Source organism: Eublepharis macularius, chromosome 3 (genome assembly GCF_028583425.1).
Source record: "Eublepharis macularius isolate TG4126 chromosome 3, MPM_Emac_v1.0, whole genome shotgun sequence".
Lineage (NCBI taxonomy): Eukaryota > Metazoa > Chordata > Lepidosauria > Squamata > Eublepharidae > Eublepharis > Eublepharis macularius.
The window spans coordinates 151,248,755-151,268,535 of NC_072792.1; the positions used below are offsets into that span (position 1 = coordinate 151,248,755).

A 19,781-nucleotide genomic window follows, 5' to 3' on the forward strand; every position below is an offset into this window, starting at 1 on the left:
CAGCAGCTGGGCCCAGGGAGGGGAAACAGGGGAAGCGAGGATGGAATGGGAGGCCAGAACAGCCCTAGAAAATGCCCAAGGCTTGAAGGCTGGCAATTCTGCTGAGGTTGCCTACAACCCCCAAAATGGCCATTGAGTTCACAGAGGGTTTTCATTTCTTAAAACTACCAGCACTGTTTCCATTATGTGAGATGTCTAGAAATATCTGTCTTTTCTGTCCACGGCCCTGATCTGTGGATTTAAAGCCTGATTCAGAATTAAATATAATGATTACCACTCATCCTATACTTCCTACAATTCATGGCTCCTTGACTCTGCTGGCTTTTTAAAACAAAATGATAGAAGGGCATTGTTGACATATGGTGGCATATATCATACATAAAATGACAGGATAGTAAGGTTTTACTTACTGCAGTTGAGGAAGTGGGCTTTATTACACAAAAGCTTATGCAAGAATACATTTTTCTTAAGAATCCTGTTTATTTCTCCTAAGTCAGAATTTTCCAAGAGCCAGGGATTCACGTCTCAACTAAAAAAAGGGTGGTCAAGGATAGGCATAAGGTGACAAACTGGGAAGAATCCCAGATATGTGTTTTCTGTACTTCAAAGTACTGAATGAAAAGCAGAAGGAGTGTTCTTTACCTATGTGGGGGATTTATTATAGCTTCTCAGTGGTGTGAGGAAAAGTACAATAAGCCCTTACAACAGAATTTCTGCAGGTTTGATAAGCCCTGAAATCACAACTACTGAGTGAAAAAAGATTGTTCCAGGAGGGCTAGAGTTACACGTGTAAGGCAGGGCAACTGAATGTATAGAACTGAAAAGGCTCACAAATTAGTACCCCCCCCCCCCCGTTTTTAAACATATAGAAAGTATATTTCTTTTCACTCACCATGGATATCAATAATAGATTCACAGTGCAATGTTTATAACAATATTCTCAAATGTTTGGAAGTGAGACCCAATTTTAAAATTACAATTCTTTTTAGGATCCCTTTTAAGCTTACTGTAATTTTCAGTTCTTGGCTGTGAAGTAACTCAATACTATTTTCCCTCCTCCCCAGCATTGTTATCGGTACTACTGAACATTTATTTTTCCCCATTTTTATATATATAAATATATAATATTACTGAGCAACGGGCTGCATTTTTTTGGCCATTTCACACATTAAGTAGAGGAAACCCCCAATTTGCCATCAACCCTGTTGTCCCAGCTCACCCTGTTCCTCTTCCTCATTCTTGAATTTGTGATGCATAGTGCCATGACTCCAATCTTGAAAGAGAGTGGTTCACTACCTTTTTGAGGACCCTTTTTAACATCAAAACATTTCACAGACCAGATAGTAGTGTACTCTTATGGTGAAATCCTAAGCAGAGTTACTGCAGTCTAAGTCCACTGAAATCAATGGGCTTAGACTGGTGTAACTCTGCTTAGGATTTAATTGCTAGTATCTGTTTATTGAGAAAATACATAAGGACAAAAAAGATCACAATGACAATGCTTAGTGCACATATTCACAGACCTCTTGTAATGATTTTGTGGGGGCCCCCAACCCTCAGGCTGGGAACCACTGCTGTAATTCTAAATCAGTATTATTACCTGGGGGCGGGGGGGGGCTAAGAGACAGCCTAAGACGATCAAGTGAGTTTATGGCACAGAAATTGGATGCAGACATTGTTTCTCAGCAATTACTATCACTTCTGGGAACAATCAGAACACATCTGCATAAAAATATTAGTCAGAGAAGCACTTTTATTTACACTTGTGTAAGTCACTCTTTTAAAGTAAATGCAGTTGGAGAGTAGGGTAGAATAAACAGAAATTTGGGTGAGTAGGGATGAAATTCAGAGACAGAACACTGGTAATCACCCATATGAGGATGAGTGGGTGATGCTGTCCCCCTTTCAGGTGGTATACAGTGAATCTGTTTAGCAATACAATTACACTGGTACAGTTGCAATGCATGAACTTACTTGGGTTGTAGTGGTGGTCTGAATTTTTCTTATTTCTTTCCCTACTTCTTTGCCATCATCTGATCTTTCTGTATCTGATATGATACTCCCTGCATCTACATTTGGTACAGCTTTACCACCAGAGGACTCAGTCTCCAGGGTTGTGGCAGTCATTTCAGCATACTCCAGTCCTTTGGATGATGAAGCCAGCTCTCTCTCTGAAAGGGTGCCCATTGTATCCACAGAGGTATGGATCTTGAATTCTTTATCCTCTATTATGCTTGAACTGCATGCTATATCAGCACTACCAGTCATATGAGCAAGCAGTCCAAGGTCATCATTCACACCAAGATGCATCTGAGTCTCTTGCATATTTGCAATAGTAATGTGATTGCTTGACAGTTCAGGGAGCAGTTTCTCCTCTGGACTAGATATTTTATCAAAAAGAAATGAGGTATTGGTAGAAGGTTCATCTTTCTCATCAGCCAGTGTAATCAAGGGGCCATTATCCTTCTCTTCACTTTTTTTAATTATGCCAACACTCCCATGAACATTATTTTGAAGTTTTTCAACTGCAGCACTATATACATTGTCTAATAAAGATTCTACTTCCACAAGAGCGCCGTTTTCTCTTGTTACCAAAGTCTCCGGTGATAAATCCATATCATCCAGCTTTACTTCAGTAGCTTCTACCTTTTCTGCTTTTATATCAACTAAAAGATCATGAACTTCTACATGCACTCCACCCCCTGGTCTATCTGAGCTTCCAAGTACATCATCAGTCACTTTTGTTGCAATAAGCAAGTCCCTGGTATCAGTACTGACAGGATAGTCTGTTTCACTTTCAGGGCTTTGGCTTTGTGAAAGGTCTTCTATTTCACGAATTTCCATTCCACCTTTTGCTCCAGTTGTCTGAGCTGAAAGGCCTGAGATAGTGCTCACATTCCCCTTTTTCCCCTTCTTTATATTTTCCTCTTCTTGTCTTTGATATTCCTCGTACATTTTTGCTAGGTACTCCTTGTGAGCTTCGTAAGTGACCTTAATATAAAGCAAATTACAATTTCAGAAAAAAGCTGATATTGAAAAATTTGACTGCTCTTAAAAACGTTGCTGATGGAATAAAATAATTCTTGAAAAGTGATAACATGTCATATTGCATGCTATCCACAAGATGGCACAAAATTTCATCTACTACATTATGGTATCTGTTGGTTACTGTAAACAATAGCTAAGCTGAAGTTCAAGAACAATCACTTACCTTGGAATGGGCTATGGAAAGAGTATCAACCCAGACCCTCCATCCTCCCCACTCATATTTTATTGCATGGTATAAAAGAATGCGAAAGATGTTGTACACCATCTCTGTAATTTTCTGTTCTTCAGAATTCTTAGGATTAATATATCCCAATGAAAACATCCAGTCCTGCCACACTGAACACTGAAGTAAACATCTAAAATAAAAATCAGATCATTATCATGGGGCATCTGACATTTTCCACTTTTTAGAACAGGGAATTAAAGCAGTATTAAAATTATTCAGAGAGGTCTCAGTATTTCACTCTAAATGAACATGAAAGCTTTATTCAATCAAGATCTTCCCATTTTTATTCTGGTCTAAAATACTTAAATGAGACTGAAGTGTATTTTTGTCATATGCTCTGGAATGAATGTGTGTGTGTGTGTGTGTGTGTGTGTGTATAAAAAAAAATGCTAAGACATATCCACAAGAACTATATAAATTTATTGATACCCAAATTTGCAACGTATTACTTAAAGGTCTTATTTGCATGTAGGGGCACAAACATACTATTATGCACACACACACCCCTCTCCAGCCACAAATACGATGCAGTGGCCACTGTGGAATTAAGTAGTAGGGGTTACTCAACATGTGAAATATTCTGTCTACCACCCGATAAGAAAATCAGTGGAAGGTTAGTTAGGTGCTGTAAAAGTCAACTTTAATTAAATAATTATAGACTTCAATAACAAAGGACTGAATTACAACTGCTACAATGAGAGACATTGTTATAGATAAATACGGACAAAATTATAATTTACCATTTTATAATGAAATAAAGAATTAAAGTAGTGCTAATACTACTTCACGCAGAATGCTGCAGCCAGGATATTGACTGGGTCATAGGGACAATATCACTCTAGTCTTGTTCCATCTGCACTGGCTCCCAATTTGCTTCTAGGCCCAATTCAAGTTCCTGGTATTGACCATTAAAGCCTGAAAAAGCTTAGGACCAGCATATCTTAAGGACTGCCTTCTCCCATACGAACCTACCCATTCACTCCAGTCATCTTTGTGTATTTATTGAATTGCTTTTATACTATTTTAAATTTAAATTGTTTAAAAATGTTGTTTTGAATTTTCTGTTAGCATTTTAAGATTTGCTACCTTGAGGGCCCCATTTAGGGTAAAAAGGTAACATACATATGTTTAAAATAATAAATAATAAAAGATAATCAGGTATACAATATGAAGATTGCAACAGCTACTTCAATTCCACCAGTTCATTTTTGTACAATATATCCTTATAATTTTTAGGGAGTTTAGTCTTAAAGTGGAATAGGCCACAGATATTTCTTCTCCCTTGTGATCTGCAAATATAACATCTACTTTGAATGAGATTCTACAGAAGCAGCAGATACATTTCCTAAACAAAATAAATTATTGAGAAAAAAACTATTCTTTACATACCTTCTGTTTTCACGGCTATTACTAAACAATTTTATCATATCTGATAAAAACAAACGCCGAACTTCCATCAGCTCTGCACTCGGTGTGGAATTCTTCAATAAAGTCGCCACCACCTTAAGAATCACTTAAAAGACAAATATATTAATGTTTTTTTAAAATTCATTATCAGGGAAAATCATGGAACTTGGATCAACTGTTCTAGCAATGGTAAAGCTGCACAAGTATTTGCTTCCTAAAACTTATAATGCAACAGACAGATAAGGCAACAACGAGAGTGCATTGGTCAGAAGGCAGCTCCTTAGCATTCAATCCACCTGTTCTACAGTGGCATCAGGTAACTACATTAAAAATGAATTCAGAAATAACATGAGAAGTCAGAATATCTTCAAGGCTATAAGCTGCCACTATGTTTACCAAGCAATGCCATTCACCTCTTGAAACGAGACTTAATAGAGGGAGAAAGTCTAGACCACAGCAGAGATGAGAGGAGCCTTGTTATGATCCTTTACTTCTCTTGGGTAGATTTTGCCTTTAATCTTTCCCTTACACCCTCTGGGTAGATTGCTGCCACCAGGAATATTATATTCCAAGGTATTTTATTTAAATTTTCCCTTTGGTGCCTAAGTGTCAGGCTCCTTCATGGTTCTATGTGGCCCTGAGGATAGGAATGGGATATAGCAATGACAGCTACTCTGGGATATAACAAAACAAAATAAACTTTTATTTTTTCAAGAAGTGTATTGGTTTCATAAAAGTAGTTCTCGGTCCTTAAAGTTACTTCATTTAAACTCATTCACACAGATCTCTTCTAAGGCTTCACACACAGTTAGCCTCTTTCTCTGACTCAATATTCCTCACAGACGTGCTAGAAGTTACCCAGGCAGCACACAGCTTGCCTTTCTTTCTCTAACTATTATTCACAGAAATATTAAACCTGCTCAGGCAGCACACAGCTGGCCTCTCTTTCCCTGACTGAGTGTTCTTTCACAAACATGCACAGTTCAGGTTCCATACAGGTTATATTTCTCTCATAAATACTTCAACATACTCAGGCAGCACACAGCTAGCCTGCTTTCCTCTGACTGAAACTTTTCTCTCTCTACTCTCAGTCTGAACTGCATTCACTCCACCCACACTCTCAGTCATCAACCAATCATATCGCTCACTCATCCCTCTTTCACCCCCACTCTTCACCTAGCTCACCAAGCATTTAAAGATACATGCACACATTTACTTGAAATCATTACAAGCCTTCTTCTACCTTATCTCCTTTTTGTCTTTCTTTTAGGAGGTGAAGGAGTATGGGGAATTGGAGGTTCAGACAGTACAGAGCATAGAGCAACCATTTCATTACTTGTTTGATCCTTTTCTTTTGGCTCAACTTTCCCACAGGAATAGACTAAGCAGATAAGAAAAAGGAAGACTCTCTCCTCCTGACTTCATTTACTCCTTCCTTTTCTTAGAAAAAGGAGGATAGAGAAGCAAAAGATAAGAATGAGAGCAGCGGGGAGAACTAAATATCTTGCTAACATATTTTGGCTTCTATCCCTATCTTCTATGCAGACAGAGAGGAAGCTCTGTGCAGATAATGGAAGCAACTTGCCAACACCTAAGTACACTAAGGAGTTAACAAAAAAAAAGATATTTCTAAAACTGGAACGAAAAATGTTAATGCAATTCATTATAATCATGACTCTAAGCAACATTTTCTTACTTGGATTCTGAATTTTCACTGTAGAATCTGGCTCTGGGTGTGGTTTATGAACAACTTGTGTACACACTTGTTCCGTTAATATCTGCAATACAAGACAATTACATTTCCTTCTAATTCTTTCACCCAATTAGTATTAGTTCATATCACGTAATAATAAATTAATTAACATAACAATGATAGTAGTAGGGAGACCTAGGTTTCAATCCCCGCCCCAACCACCAACAATGCGGGGGGACCAATGACTGCTCTTGAGGTCACATTTATTTTGGGATCAATAATCCCATCCTAAAATAAGCATTTAGGAACTTTACTGTTTACCTACATCCTTTGTTAAAGTTGGTGCGTGGGGGGGGCATGTTCACACCATTGTACTTTGTAAATTTCTTAGGGAACCACTGTTTAGTGGTCCGCTATTCCTTAATTATACAGCATACAAGTTCCACATTCAAATTAATTTTTAATTTCCCTACAAATTTCCTTGAGAATTCTGAACAGACATATTGAGAAACAGTGCTCCTTTAATATTCTTAAAATATATTACTTTTTATCATCATAGCTATTTGCACCTCAAATTCTTTCTTGGCTTGTGTTATCCACTTATATTTGAACATCTTCGTTTGTGTTTTTTATACTTTCTTCATTTTTTTGAATACATTCACACTTTCATCATTTTTTCAAATCTATCTTACAGATTACAAACACGATTAAAGTACACATAACTTTCATTAAATTGATTGTTTACAATACAGAGTATTTCTGATATTAAAAGAACCAACTGGATTGTTGTTCAGACCTGAAAACCTAAATCTTCAATATAACCAGTATTCTCATTTAGCATTTTTTTTAAAAATCAGGCATAGCATTTCAGATGAGATGCTAACAATTTTTTCTGTGACACAAATACAAATCGACTTAAGATAATGTGATAAACCTAAGAAAAATCTGGCATTCTGGTTAAGCATCCTAATTTCATTATTGAAATGCTGACATATTATAAAATATATAGACTAGACAGAAAAGATGGATTTATTCGTACTCACAAGCAATAGCATTTTTCTAAGTTCACAGTGGATTCAGAAGAAACTATTGTTTAAGATTTAATACTAACAATGGAGTAAAACAAACTGAGAGAATCCACCTTTTCTAATAACACACACAATTTACACAAGCCAATACTGAAAAGTTTTAACACTGTATATACCTCATAAAGTGTGTTATAAGTAGTAATAGTCACAGTGTTTGTATGCAACATCAACCTCTCTCCAAGGAGAGTGAACAAACTGTGGGTATGCATGATTTCAACTTTTCGCCTAAAAGAAAAACATAAATACTGACTTTAGCATGCATTGTTACACAGATTTAGTTCAAAAGTATTATTACTGAAAATAATAAAAATGTTTCAAACTTATGAAAATCGTTTTAAAGTCATTTACCATTGGATCTAACATTACTTAAAAATTACTTGGCTATTTTTACACTGCCAAAAAAGTCATTCTAGAACTGCAGATTAGGACCCAAAACTGGTTCTCTCTTGCAACCAAGTTCATGAAGCCAGGAATGAGGAGGAGGAGGAGGAGGAGGAGGAATATGTGACCTTGGACAGCAAACTACATCAGAGACACAGGCCTTATCATTAGAGATGTGCAATTCGGATATCAGATTCGGGAAAAATACCTGAATCGGACCCAATTCGCAAAGATTTGGAATTTCCGAAAGGGCCTCAGCATGCCAGGTCTGCTTTGGAAACCCTGAATAAAAGATTCCCGAAGCTATTTGTATAGCTTCGGGAAGCTTCGAGTCAAGGAGTTTAAATGCATGTTTTGGTGCTGTTGCACAGCGGCACAGAGAGGGGCATTTAAACTCCTGAATCAGCTGCCAGTTGGGGGTTTCTGCAACCAGCGGCTGAGTAGAGGCTGCTGGGCTTAAAATGCCCCTTTTTGTGCTGCTGCGAGTGGAGCGAGGGAATCTCCCTGCCCCTCTTGCACAGGGTGCAGGATCCTGATGGTGCATGGTCTCCCGATGCATGAAGGACAGGAGCTTCTCTCGCTCGTCTCGGATCAAGAGAAGAAAACAGTGGGTTGTAGGCTTAAGCCTCCACCTCGCTGCCGGGCTTCCCCTTTAACCCGCTGCTGTCAGGGCCAGGAAGTTCCCTGGCCCCATCAGCAGTGGGTGAAGGGGGCGGCGGGGAGGAGGGCTTCAGCCTGCTCCTCACTACTGGGTGCCTTGTTCACCCAGCGCTGATAGGGCCAGGGAGTTCCCAGGCCCCATCAGCAGTGGGTGAAGGGGGCGGCGGGAAGGAGCTCTTCAGTCTGCGCCTCGCCGCCGGGTACCTCATTCACCCGGTGCTGTCAGGGCCAGGGAGTTCCCCGGCCCCGTCAGCAATGGGTGAGGGCGGGCACCTTGTTCACCTGCTGCTGTAGGGTCAAGGGAGTCCTGCTGCTGTAGGGTCCAGTAGGTGAAGGGGGAGGCGGGGAGGTGCGCTCCAGCCCGCACCTCGCCCCCAAGCACCCCGTTCACCCACTGCTATTGGGGCCAGGGAGTTCCCTAGCCCCATCAGCAGCAGGTGAAGGGGTGGCGGGGGGCGCGCTTAAGCCTCCGCCTCGCCCCAAGTGCCCCATTCACCCATAGCTGTCGGGGTGAGGGAGTTCCCTGGCCCCGTCAAGAGTGGGTAAAGGGAACGGCAGGCTTCAGCCTGCTCCTTGCCACCAGGGGCCTCTATCCCCCGGTGCTGATGTGGCCCCATCAGCAGTGGGTAAAGGGGATGGTGGGGAGGCGGGCTTCAGCCTGCTCCTTGCCACCGGGCACGTCATTCACCCATTGCTGACGGGTCCAGGGAGTTCCCTGGCTCCATCAGCAGTAGGTGAAGGGGGCATTGTGGAGGTAGGCTTCTGCCTGCTTCTCGCTACCAGGCACGTTGTACATCCACTGCTGACAGGGGCAAGGAGTTCCCTGGCCCCATCAGTAGTGAGTGAAGCAGGCGGCGGGGAGGCGGGCTTCAGCCCGTGCCTTACTGCCAGGCGCCTCGTTCACCCGGAGCTGTTGATGGCAGGGAGTTTCCTGGCCCCGGCAGCACTGGGTGAAGGGGGCAGTGGGGAGGTGGGCTTCAGCCCGCACCTCACCACCGGGAACCTCCTTCACCTGGTGCTGACAGGGCCAGGGACTTCCCTGGCGATAAGCTAAATATGCTACACATTTTCTTTATAATTAAAACAATGGAAAACCAACAGTGAATAACTTTTTGTAATTCAACGGGTTGGAGTTCAGGTTAAATTTTCCACTATCTGAAGGGTTGGGGTAACTCCCACCAATTTCTTCTTCCTGCAGCAGGCTCCAATTTGCTTCTCATGCTGTTCCTAAAGGTCCCCTCATCCCCAAAAGCAACATGTCAGTGAAGCAGTGGGCTGCAGTGGGAGGGGGAAGGAATGAATATCTGTTCCACTGACAGAAGTGCCTTGAAGTAGCCAAGAACCAGCTGCGTAAGAAAACTTAGAAAACATATTTTTTAAACAAAAAACAGAACACTTACTTATGACCCAGATGTTTGAGAAAATAGCCTAGAACCTTCAAAGCTTGTACCCAGATGCTTTCACTTTTGGATGCCAACAATTTATAAATTACCCTGCAGGTTAAGAAGAAGAGAAAATGGGGGGTTTTTTTCAATTCAAAAAGCAATAATAAGAAATGTTTTTGATGACAGATCTGTATTTTTTTACATAAAACTTTGTAAACAAATCTTTTGTTTAACCAATAGCATACTACATCCTAACAAAAATCCTCTCTTAACTGCAAGTCAAAAATTGTATCTTTATTTCATTGCAGTGTATGTGTGCTAGGAAGATGCCTCTGTCACAAACAGAAACAGTGAAAAACACTGATATGGAACCTTATAGGTTACACACTTTTTCTATAATGAAGAAGTCCTAAAATAAAGCAAGACTTATAATACTGTTATTTGGTCTTAGAAAAAAAGAGTTTCATAAGTGAAAGAAAAACAATTATTAGTCATTATCAAAATATACATAGCAATGAACCAAATAATAAAAAGTAGGGTGGGGTGGGAGTTTAAGGGTGGGAGTGGGCCTCCCCCCTCCCCATCACTTCATTATGCTCTGAATCTTTACAGAGCATACCGAAGCGACTTAGAAACCCGAATCCGAAGCAGCAGTCTGCTTCGGATTTTGGGTTTTTCCGAAGCTTCAAGGAAACCCAAATCTTTTACAGGTGCACACCCCTAGTGGGCATGCAACCCCTCAACTATCTCCCTCATTGGCTCAGAGCTGCACACAGCCACAAGAGCAGAACATCCAGGGCAGATGAGGAGAACATTCTCACCAGAAGGGCATCCGTCATCTGGTTGCTGGCTGTACCTGTAATCATGGAGCCACAACTGCTGCCACCAGCAATGGACACCCTCCCAGCATGTGACAGACCCGACTGTGGCTTGTGCAAGGTCCCGCCACTCATCACACATGTGTCTGTTTCTTTTTCAGGCATGCTACAACCCATTAGAGAGGCCAAAGAACATGGCTGATCCAGCCTCCAGTGATCCTCCTTGAATGCTATTTGAGCCCAACTCTGGGAGCGGTTCCCCAGGCAGCCTGCATCTCCACCTCCTGAGAAGGCAGCACGAGGAATAGATCTCGTGGCTTGGACTGCTGTGTAAACAGGCTCAGTTCCCTTCCCAGACAAGGGGAGTTGGCAATATGAGTTCAAACATCTTCTTCACTTTAGGCAGTTCAGTAAAGTCTGTGTCAAACAACAACTCCCTCTCTGTGTGCTTGACTGAGAATGACAATAGTTCCCCCTCACATCTCCAAACGGCTGCTCTTTCACACATCCTGGAAAGTGGCCTCTGGCTTTGGGCTGGTACGGATGGGGTGGCCCCAAAGAGGTTCCAGGTGCCTCCGTGCCTTTGTGTGATTATTTATTTATTTTGTTCGATTTATATCCCGCCCTTCCCAAATGCGGTCTCAGGGTGGGTCACAACATCATAAAATCATAAAAACCACAATGAAAGACAATAGTTAAGATCATTAAAAAAAACTAATAAAATCCACAGATCTCATTAAAAAGTGGAGCAGAACAAAGGAAAACAGGCAAGGGACCAGCGGGATAGTTCACCAGCTCCTCATAGGCCTGGTGGAACATCTCCATTTTACAGGCCCAGCAGGCCTAGATCTCAACTGGGACAGCATTCCACCAAACTGAAGCCAGAGTCTAAAAGGCTCTGGCACTGGTTCAGGCCAAGTGAACATCATTGGGGCCAGTGACCCAGTGACCACCAGCAGATGTTTATCTACAGAGCATAATGCCCTCCAGGGAACATACAGGGAGAGATGGTCCCAAAGATATGTAGGTCCCAGTTCATTAAGAGCCTTAAAGGTTAACACCAACACCTTGAACTTGACCCAGAATTCAACCCAGAGCCAGTGTAGCTGGTGCAGTACAGGTCAGATGTGTGTTCTAAATGGAGTTCCCATGAGGACATGTGCTGCCACATTCTGGACCAGTTGCAGTTTCCGGGTCAGTTTCAAGGGCAGCCCTTTGTAGAGTGAGTTACAGTAGTCCAATCTGGAGGTGACCGTTGTGTATATCATTGTAGCTAGGTCATGGGCAGAGAGGTAGGGAGCAAGTTGCCTGACCTGCCAAAGATAGAAAAACGCAGTTCTGGTCACCAACGAGACCTGGGCCTCCATAGACACGAAGGCATCCAGAATCACACCCAGGCTCCTCACCGCCGACACAGGAATCAAAGGCGCCCCATCTAAAGCTGAGAGCCAGATTCCTGAGCTCAACAACCCCCAACCTAGATACATGACCTCCTTCTTCACAGGGTTCAACTTCAGCTGACTCTGCTTCATTCACGTAGTCACAGTGTCCAAAGCCCTCGCCAAAATATCTGGGACAGCATCCAGCCAGCTGTCCATCAGCAGATACAACTGGGTGTTATCAGTATATTGATGCCATCCCAGCCCGAAACTTTGGGCTAGCTGGGCAAGGGGGTGCATATAGATATTAAATAGCAGTGGAGAGAGAATTGCCCCTTAAGGAATGCCACATACCAGTGGGTACTTTGGTGACATCTGCTCCCCAAGCACCATCCTGTATCTCCAAGCGTGGAGAAAAGAGACCAGCCATTGCAAGGTGGCCCCACGTATACCCACATAGTTGAGGAGGTGGGTCAGGAGGTCATAATCAACCACATCAAATGCTGCCATCAGATCCAATAACATCAGAAGCACCAACCCGCCTCGATCCAGATGCCAATGAAGATCATCTGTGAGGGTGACCAGCGCCATCTCTGTCCTGTGGCTAGGACGGAAGTTGGACTGAAATGGATCCAGGACCAAGGAGTCATTCAGGAATACCAGCAGCTGTTCCACCACCGCTCACTCAATAACCTTACCCAGGAACGGGAGATTCGAAACCAGGCAGTAACTGGACAGATTGGTGGGGGTCCAAAGATGGCTTCTTCATAAGAGCCCTTATTACTGCCTTGTTCAGCGCTCCAGGGAACATGCCTGAGCTCGAAGATAAATTAATGATCCCCGCCAATGGAACCCAGAGTTTGTCACCGCTGGATTTAAGCAGCCATAACGGGACAAGGGTCCAAGGGGCAAGTGGTAGGCCTCACAGCAGTGAGGGTCCTGTCAACCTCATCCTGGAAGAGGCAGCTGAAGTGTTCTAAAACTGAACCAGAAGACAACCAAGGGGCCTCCAGTTCACATACTGTATCAACCATGGTCAGCAACTCCTGGCAGAGGGACAAGATTGTATTCACAAAAAAGCTCCCCAAAGCCTCACAGCTAAGTCCCAAATCAACAATTTGCCTTTCTCCCTGTGATAGGGAGACTAAAGATCACTTTCATGCCATCTCATAGGCTTTCATAAGTGTCCTATAAGATGATCTTGCTCCTTCATCACAAGTATGCCGCCACACTAGCTCTAGCCATCTCAGCTCCCGTTTCATCCATCATAGCTCCTCAGTACACTATGGAGCTAGTCGGCTCCATAAGTTTCCATGGGCGAGCATAAATCAGCTCGCTGCCTATGTGGGGGAGGCATACCCAAATGGGTCATCACGACAGAGTGGTCTGACCATGGCACCTCTTCAATTATATCTGGATCCATATGAATCCCCATCTCAAAGATCAAATCTAGCGTACAGCCTGTTTGATGAGTGGGCGCTGCCACAAATTAATAATAAAAATAACATTTGATTTATATACCGCCCTTCAGGATGACTTAACACCCAACTCAGAGCGGTTTACAAAGTATGTCATTATTATCCCCACAATAAAACACCCTGTGAGGTGGGTGAGGCTGAGAGAGCTAGAAGCTGTGACTGTCCCAAGGTTACCCAGCTGGCTTCAAGTGGAGGAGTGAGGAATCAAATCCAGTTCTCCAGATTAGAGTCCTGCGCTCTTAACTGCAACACCAAACTGGCTCTCAGTTTGGTGTATTGGGAGAGTCCTAGTGCTGCCATGAAAGACACTAGGTCCACAGCCTGTGAGGAGGCAGCGTCATCAGCAATGACAGTGAAGTCACCCAAAACTAATAGGTTGGGATACTCCAAATTCCAGCCCACCATCACCTCCAGCAGGCTCGACAGGGTAGCTGCTGGTGTGCTAGGCATCCAGTACACCAGACAGATAACCAAATTCTCCACAGCACCCCACACCAGGCCTATATAATCAATGCCAGTGATCTTTGGTGCAGGGAGCAGCCTGAAGGAGAAAGACTCCCGAGTGAGTATCGCCACCCCTCCCCCTCTAGGTGAGGGGTTCTGCTGTCAGCACAAGAGCAGGGGTATAGTGGTACCTTGGAGGCTCCAGCCCCACCCAGCTTCCTTCCCTCCTTCAAATTAGCTGCAGGAAGCAAGGTAGGACTTGGAATGTTGCCTGTGTGTGTCTGATGAGGTGGCCACGGAAAACTTTCATTCTCTGACAGTGCTGCTGGGGTTTGCTAAGCAAGGCAGAAGACCACTACATGTAGGGGATAAAGTTGATACTAGGGAGAGGAGGTGGAGCGATGTCCCAAGATCTCTGAGGCTCCTTTCCTGCATGGCCAGACCCCTCTCTCTTTTGATGTTTCTGGAGGCAGGGATAGACCTTGGGAATCTTGCGCTGAGGATGGGATGACAGCCTTCTGAGCATTTTCTGCAGTTCTGGAGACCATCAGTCTACTCTGGGAACAATCATCCTGGCACCAGAGCATGGCTTCTCAGGGTCTACCCTGCATTCTCCTCACATCTTTTCAATGCAGCAATGTATTTCATTGGAACTGCTGCAAGTCGAGGAGCATTCGTAGCTCCCATCATATCCAATGGGCCTTCCAGCCTCTCCCACTGTTTCCAATAAGCATTTTCGTCATTCATATTAGAACCTGCCCCCTACTTGCTTCTAAAGAGCTACCTCTCTGGGACTTGGGGGCACTCTCTGGGAGTGCCATGAGCTGCAGGTGTGACCCTCACCAGGTCCCGCTACTTTTCTGATCTAACTTCTCAAGGACGGGGTGCATGTTTCTGGGAGTGGTGGCGGTGATAGGGGGAGTTTGCAAGCAAAAAAAGCTTCAGCTGCCAGCCTGACCCTTGTCAGAGATGGGGGTTGGGCAAGGGGATGGGTGGGCGCCCTGTCTGCACCTTCAGTGTAACTCCCTCTCACAGGACAGGGCTCCTTTCAAGGCAGGCACCTCTGTCAAAGCCCAATTGCGGGGGTCCAGCCCACAGACTGAACACACCTTTTCCTGCCAATCATGGTGCTCTCAACTCTAGCCGCCCTGCAACTGGTGAATTCAACTAGCATTGCCAGGGCAACTATGGAGCATTCTCTCCTGGCTGCACCTTGCCAGTCTCACTTGCCACCTGGGCCGAGGCCCTCTCCATCCCCTGGGAGGTTGTGCCCACTGGTTGATCCTGTGGCAGGCCCTGTGGCTGCCCCAGCATATCCCTCTCCTCTGGTAGTCCGGTTGCTCCAGGCCCCTCGTGCCACAGGCTGCACCCTTCGGGGGGGGCACATATCCCACCTGCCAGTCAACCAGGCAGCCACGCCCAGCCAGGCACCTCAACATGGGTGCCATAGCCATGGGGGTGCATAATCCCTGTCTGCCTGTGTCAGTTCTATGGATGACAGGCTATGGCATATAGGTCCCTGTACCCTCACAGCAAGCACTCCGTGGTCTTGGTTGAAAAGGAATCAAATCATGTTCACAGATATGTCCACAGGTTGACCAGAAATTGACAGGAATGGTAAAATCTGTAAAAACTATTGTTCATATAGATCCCAAGCACTCTCCCCGCTCCCAATAGGAAAACATAACTTTTGGTGCGAAGCTGTCCTGAGAACTTCCCAAATAGTTTACATGCTTTGTCTAGATATAAGAGAGGCAATAGATTAAGAATGAAACATGGTATTCTTCTTCCCCTTGAGAACTAGCAGGTTTCCAAGGTCAAAGACACAGAACTTCAAAGCACAAGAGATAAGACACTCTGGATACAGCAAGCCTCTGAATACAAGGCAAGTTATGGCATTACCAATATGATATCAAGGCACAGCACAGAACAATAGCTCATAGCAACACCTCAGCTGAAATTATTGGCATGGAGGGGTGCAGACATGACCGCCTGCTTCCTGGTGAGGGTGGAATGGAGGTGTTAGCAGGCAGAGAGGATCGAGGACTGCACACTGGCCGTGCTGTTGCTTGCCACTCATACACCTGTCATGGGGGCAGCGCAGCCTTTGGCGAATGCTGGCGGAGTTGCCCGGGGAATACCGGGGTGGGGGCTCTCAGCAGTGGCTGCACCGCTTCTTGCCTGGCTCAGCCACCGGTGCAGCTCTCCCACCAAAGTCCCACCACTGTCCAACTTACTTCCTCATTTTATCCATTTGAAAATAAAAAACTAGATTATTTTCCATTCCTACCGTATCCCGTTTCGTTGATCAAAAGCAGGTATCATAGATGCTGGATGTTCAGACATTAAAGCCACTAGCAGCTGAAGCACATCATGAATATTTTCATCCTACGTGACATAAGATAACATTAGGAATTTTTTTTTCATACAGTTAGTTCAAATTGCTGGAATTTAGTTTTAATTATGCAAACCTACCTCATGCATTGTTAGTAAGTAATTTAATATACTTTGTAGTTCATCTTCTTTGACTCCTCGATCCTAGAGAGATTTGATAATTATTACTACCACTTTGAACAAATTAAAACTTCATTTATAATAAAAAAATAACAGAAAATATTTCCTGGACCTATGGATCTATGCTGTGCATTCTTAAAGATGACTTTTTAAAAATTCATTGATAAAGTTAATTAAAAATAATATTTTATAAGATAAAAAAACTTCTTTAAGAATGTTTGATTTAAATGTTGTGATCCTAATCCCAAAGTCAAAAACTTTAATCTTACACCTATACAAACTGTTATTAAACGGATACTTAACTACACAATAATTTCAGTTTACTTTCAAATTTAACAGCATATTTAGGAAAAATACCGACTTTCAAGAGGTTCTGACAAGGTCTGACTTTGGAATGCATTATTCACTTCCATATAATAAAAACCAAGTTGCTTCCATATGATGCTTTGCACTGCCTTGGCACTCAAACTGGAGTGGGCTTTCCTCAAGTCTGATTTGGCATGATCTTTCCTGAAGGGCTGTAGTCCATGTGAATTTTCATGCTGTGTGTATGGGAAGGCACAGATTTTTTTAAAAATCCCACAAACCTCGGCATCATTTTGCTGCTACCATCTCCCCACTCACACAACAGCACCACTGTAGAGGTTTTATCAGTGTTTTTTTTAATATTATAACAATGTAACCATTGTTTTAAGCCAATAAAAGGTCCTCTAGTGGTGCAGGTGGGTATGCAGGGGATAGATGGCAGCTGCAAAGGAATGACCAAGGAAAGTATACTGAATGCTTCCACATGAACGCTTCACTACTGCTGCATACGACTCTTGTTCATTGACTGAATTGACTGAATATGTATTGTGGTTTATGACCTTGTATATTTTGTATGATTCACATGTTGCACTTTGCACTTTAAAATTTCTAAAAATTTCTAAAAGCCTGAAATATACATAAAATTTATATAAGTATTTAGATAATTATACTGCCTCCTTGTGGTAGTTGGTGTGTTTGTTTGCTTGCTTGTTTGTGGAAGTGCCCTGGTTGTGTTAGCATTACAACTCTGTATTGGCAACAGCAGTGTCTGCACAATGGAGAGTTGTTGCTGTGGGAAGCAACCACAGATAGCTTTGGGAAGAAGCAGCACCAAAAAATTTTACACTTTTGGCTAAACAGAAGACCTAAAATAATACAAAAAATTAAACACGAGAAAATGCAAATCTCTTTCACCCATATTATGTTTAGACCATCTTTTTATAAATTAATAGTAGCAATATTATTAATACTAGTAAATAATTAAGCATAAATGTATTTGTGTATTTATCCCCAAATTATCTATACTTGTGTTAGGTTTTTAGGTTTGACCAACAGCAATACCATTAAAATTCTGAAATATTACCTTCAAAATAAGCTGTTTCAAAAATAAAAGCATGAATGCTCGCAATGATATGATTTCTTTCTGTGATGGCCGAGGACCTTCTGAAATAAATTAAAATCAGAAACTGAAATATAATGTAAGCAACTACTGTTATTGACCTCAGTATTTTCTAGGAAATGCATTCCCTTCTGGACATTGTCGGACATGGACATTAACATTAAAACATTAAACCATTAAAATTAATAAAACAGAATGAAGAAGTGTTACTTTAAGCCTCTCACACCTGTACTTTGCCCCTGGAATTCTCATATATTCTAACTTGCAGTGTCAAAGAGATTGATGGATATGGAATTGAAGAAAAGGATTTTATATATTACTTTTATATATCACTTATATGCCTTGCACTTTTTTCCTACGCTCAGGAGCCAATGTAGTACTTGTAATGCAACCTATAAGAATATGACACTTGAAACAAGAAGATCAAGAGAAGTATGCTGAAACTCTGCAAGAACTGAGAATTAATAATATACTGCTTGTAGAGCTGCACTTATAAAATATTATGCATATGTTATATTATTCTATAAGATTCCAATAGGAACCAGTACCAGAGAGCCTTTTGTAGAAAACTGATTTGATGCAGCAAGCTGGTTTTGGCCACCTGTGGCCATATCTTCCTTAAGGCTGAGAAGAAACTGGGGGAAAGGGCAGAGATGGAAAAAACATCCCTTACCAACAGACTTCAGTTATCAGAGGGTATCAAGGTTGCCAGATTGAGACGCATTGGCGCTATTGAAAGTATTATGCCCAGAAGAAAGTAGGTGAGAGGTTAGAAGATGTCCTTCTAAATTGAGGGCAAGATAAGGGGGTTGCAGGATTTGGAATTCTCCCAAGTAGAAGAGCCAACCCAGAATTGCGTCTTCAAATCAGAACTAACCCTAGATACTTTATGAGCCAATAAGATAACAAATATTAGAATATTGTAATATTGTTATGATTATCTGAAAGTATTAATTGCTCTACGCTTCTATTGTAAGGGGTTGAGCTTTTACACACAAGGAGACCGTCTACTTCTGTGTAAGAAAAAGGGCTCATCCACTGGGTAAATAAAAACCATCTGTTTTGCTTCAATTCAAGAAGGACTCCTGGATTTTATTTTAATTTTTATTGTGGTTGGTCAGAAAAGGGAGAACGAACCACAAAGGTGCAAAATTTTGCACGTAACAAGATCCCATATTCAAATAAATGCGGCATCTCCCTTTTCACTTGGTTCTTCTTTCTAGAATAAGAGGAGCTGTGAGCTAGAAATACAATCACCATAACATTAAAACCTGCCTCTCCAGGGTCAGACTAGATGTGATGTGGGAAATTTGTGATTAAGGGCACATGCCCAAAGCTATTTTGGAGCAGTTTAGGAAAAGAATTGAGGATCTATAACAGAGGAACTTATTCTGGCATATTTGGTAATGTATCTGGGTAAAGTCAGAGCAGTTGTTTCAAAACAAGGACCAGAAATGGGCAGTGGCAGAGGAGTGTTATGGAAAGAGTGGGATTTAGCCAGAATTCCAACACCATCCAGCCCAGTTCCCACCCACAGTGCTAGCATTATAATATGTAGCAAGAGGTGGCATATGTATGACTCTCCCAATGAGTTCCATGGTAGTGAAAAACAGTGCCACTGCTCTGCCCCCACCACAGCCTACAATCAGCACAGCTTACAGTTCCGACTGTAGCTAGTCAAAGCATACCCAAGAGTATATAAACAGAAATACTAGCTAGAATACTCATATCTCAGATGGTAAGATGCACAGTATGAGACTACAGCTGTCAGGCATCATGTAGTACATGCTTTGAACACACACGGAAGAACTTTGATGATCAACAAGAGCATTTT

The 19,781-nt window shown here is 42.6% G+C and overlaps 1 protein-coding gene across 1 annotated transcript in view; it reads right to left on the reverse strand.

Annotated features, from left to right (window-relative positions):
* The window catches only part of NBEA (neurobeachin), a 702,521-nt gene that overhangs the window by 572,892 nt on the left and 109,848 nt on the right, over positions 1-19,781 (reverse strand). The window contains exons 14-22 of the mRNA XM_054973860.1: positions 17,912-17,991; positions 16,483-16,545; positions 16,298-16,395; positions 9,904-9,996; positions 7,579-7,687; positions 6,378-6,459; positions 4,664-4,787; positions 3,212-3,404; positions 1,975-2,991 (exon numbers count right to left, since the gene is read on the reverse strand). Of these exons, the coding sequence (XP_054829835.1) occupies positions 1,975-2,991; positions 3,212-3,404; positions 4,664-4,787; positions 6,378-6,459; positions 7,579-7,687; positions 9,904-9,996; positions 16,298-16,395; positions 16,483-16,545; positions 17,912-17,991 (1,859 nt within the window). The remainder of the gene's footprint in view (positions 1-1,974; positions 2,992-3,211; positions 3,405-4,663; positions 4,788-6,377; positions 6,460-7,578; positions 7,688-9,903; positions 9,997-16,297; positions 16,396-16,482; positions 16,546-17,911; positions 17,992-19,781) is intronic.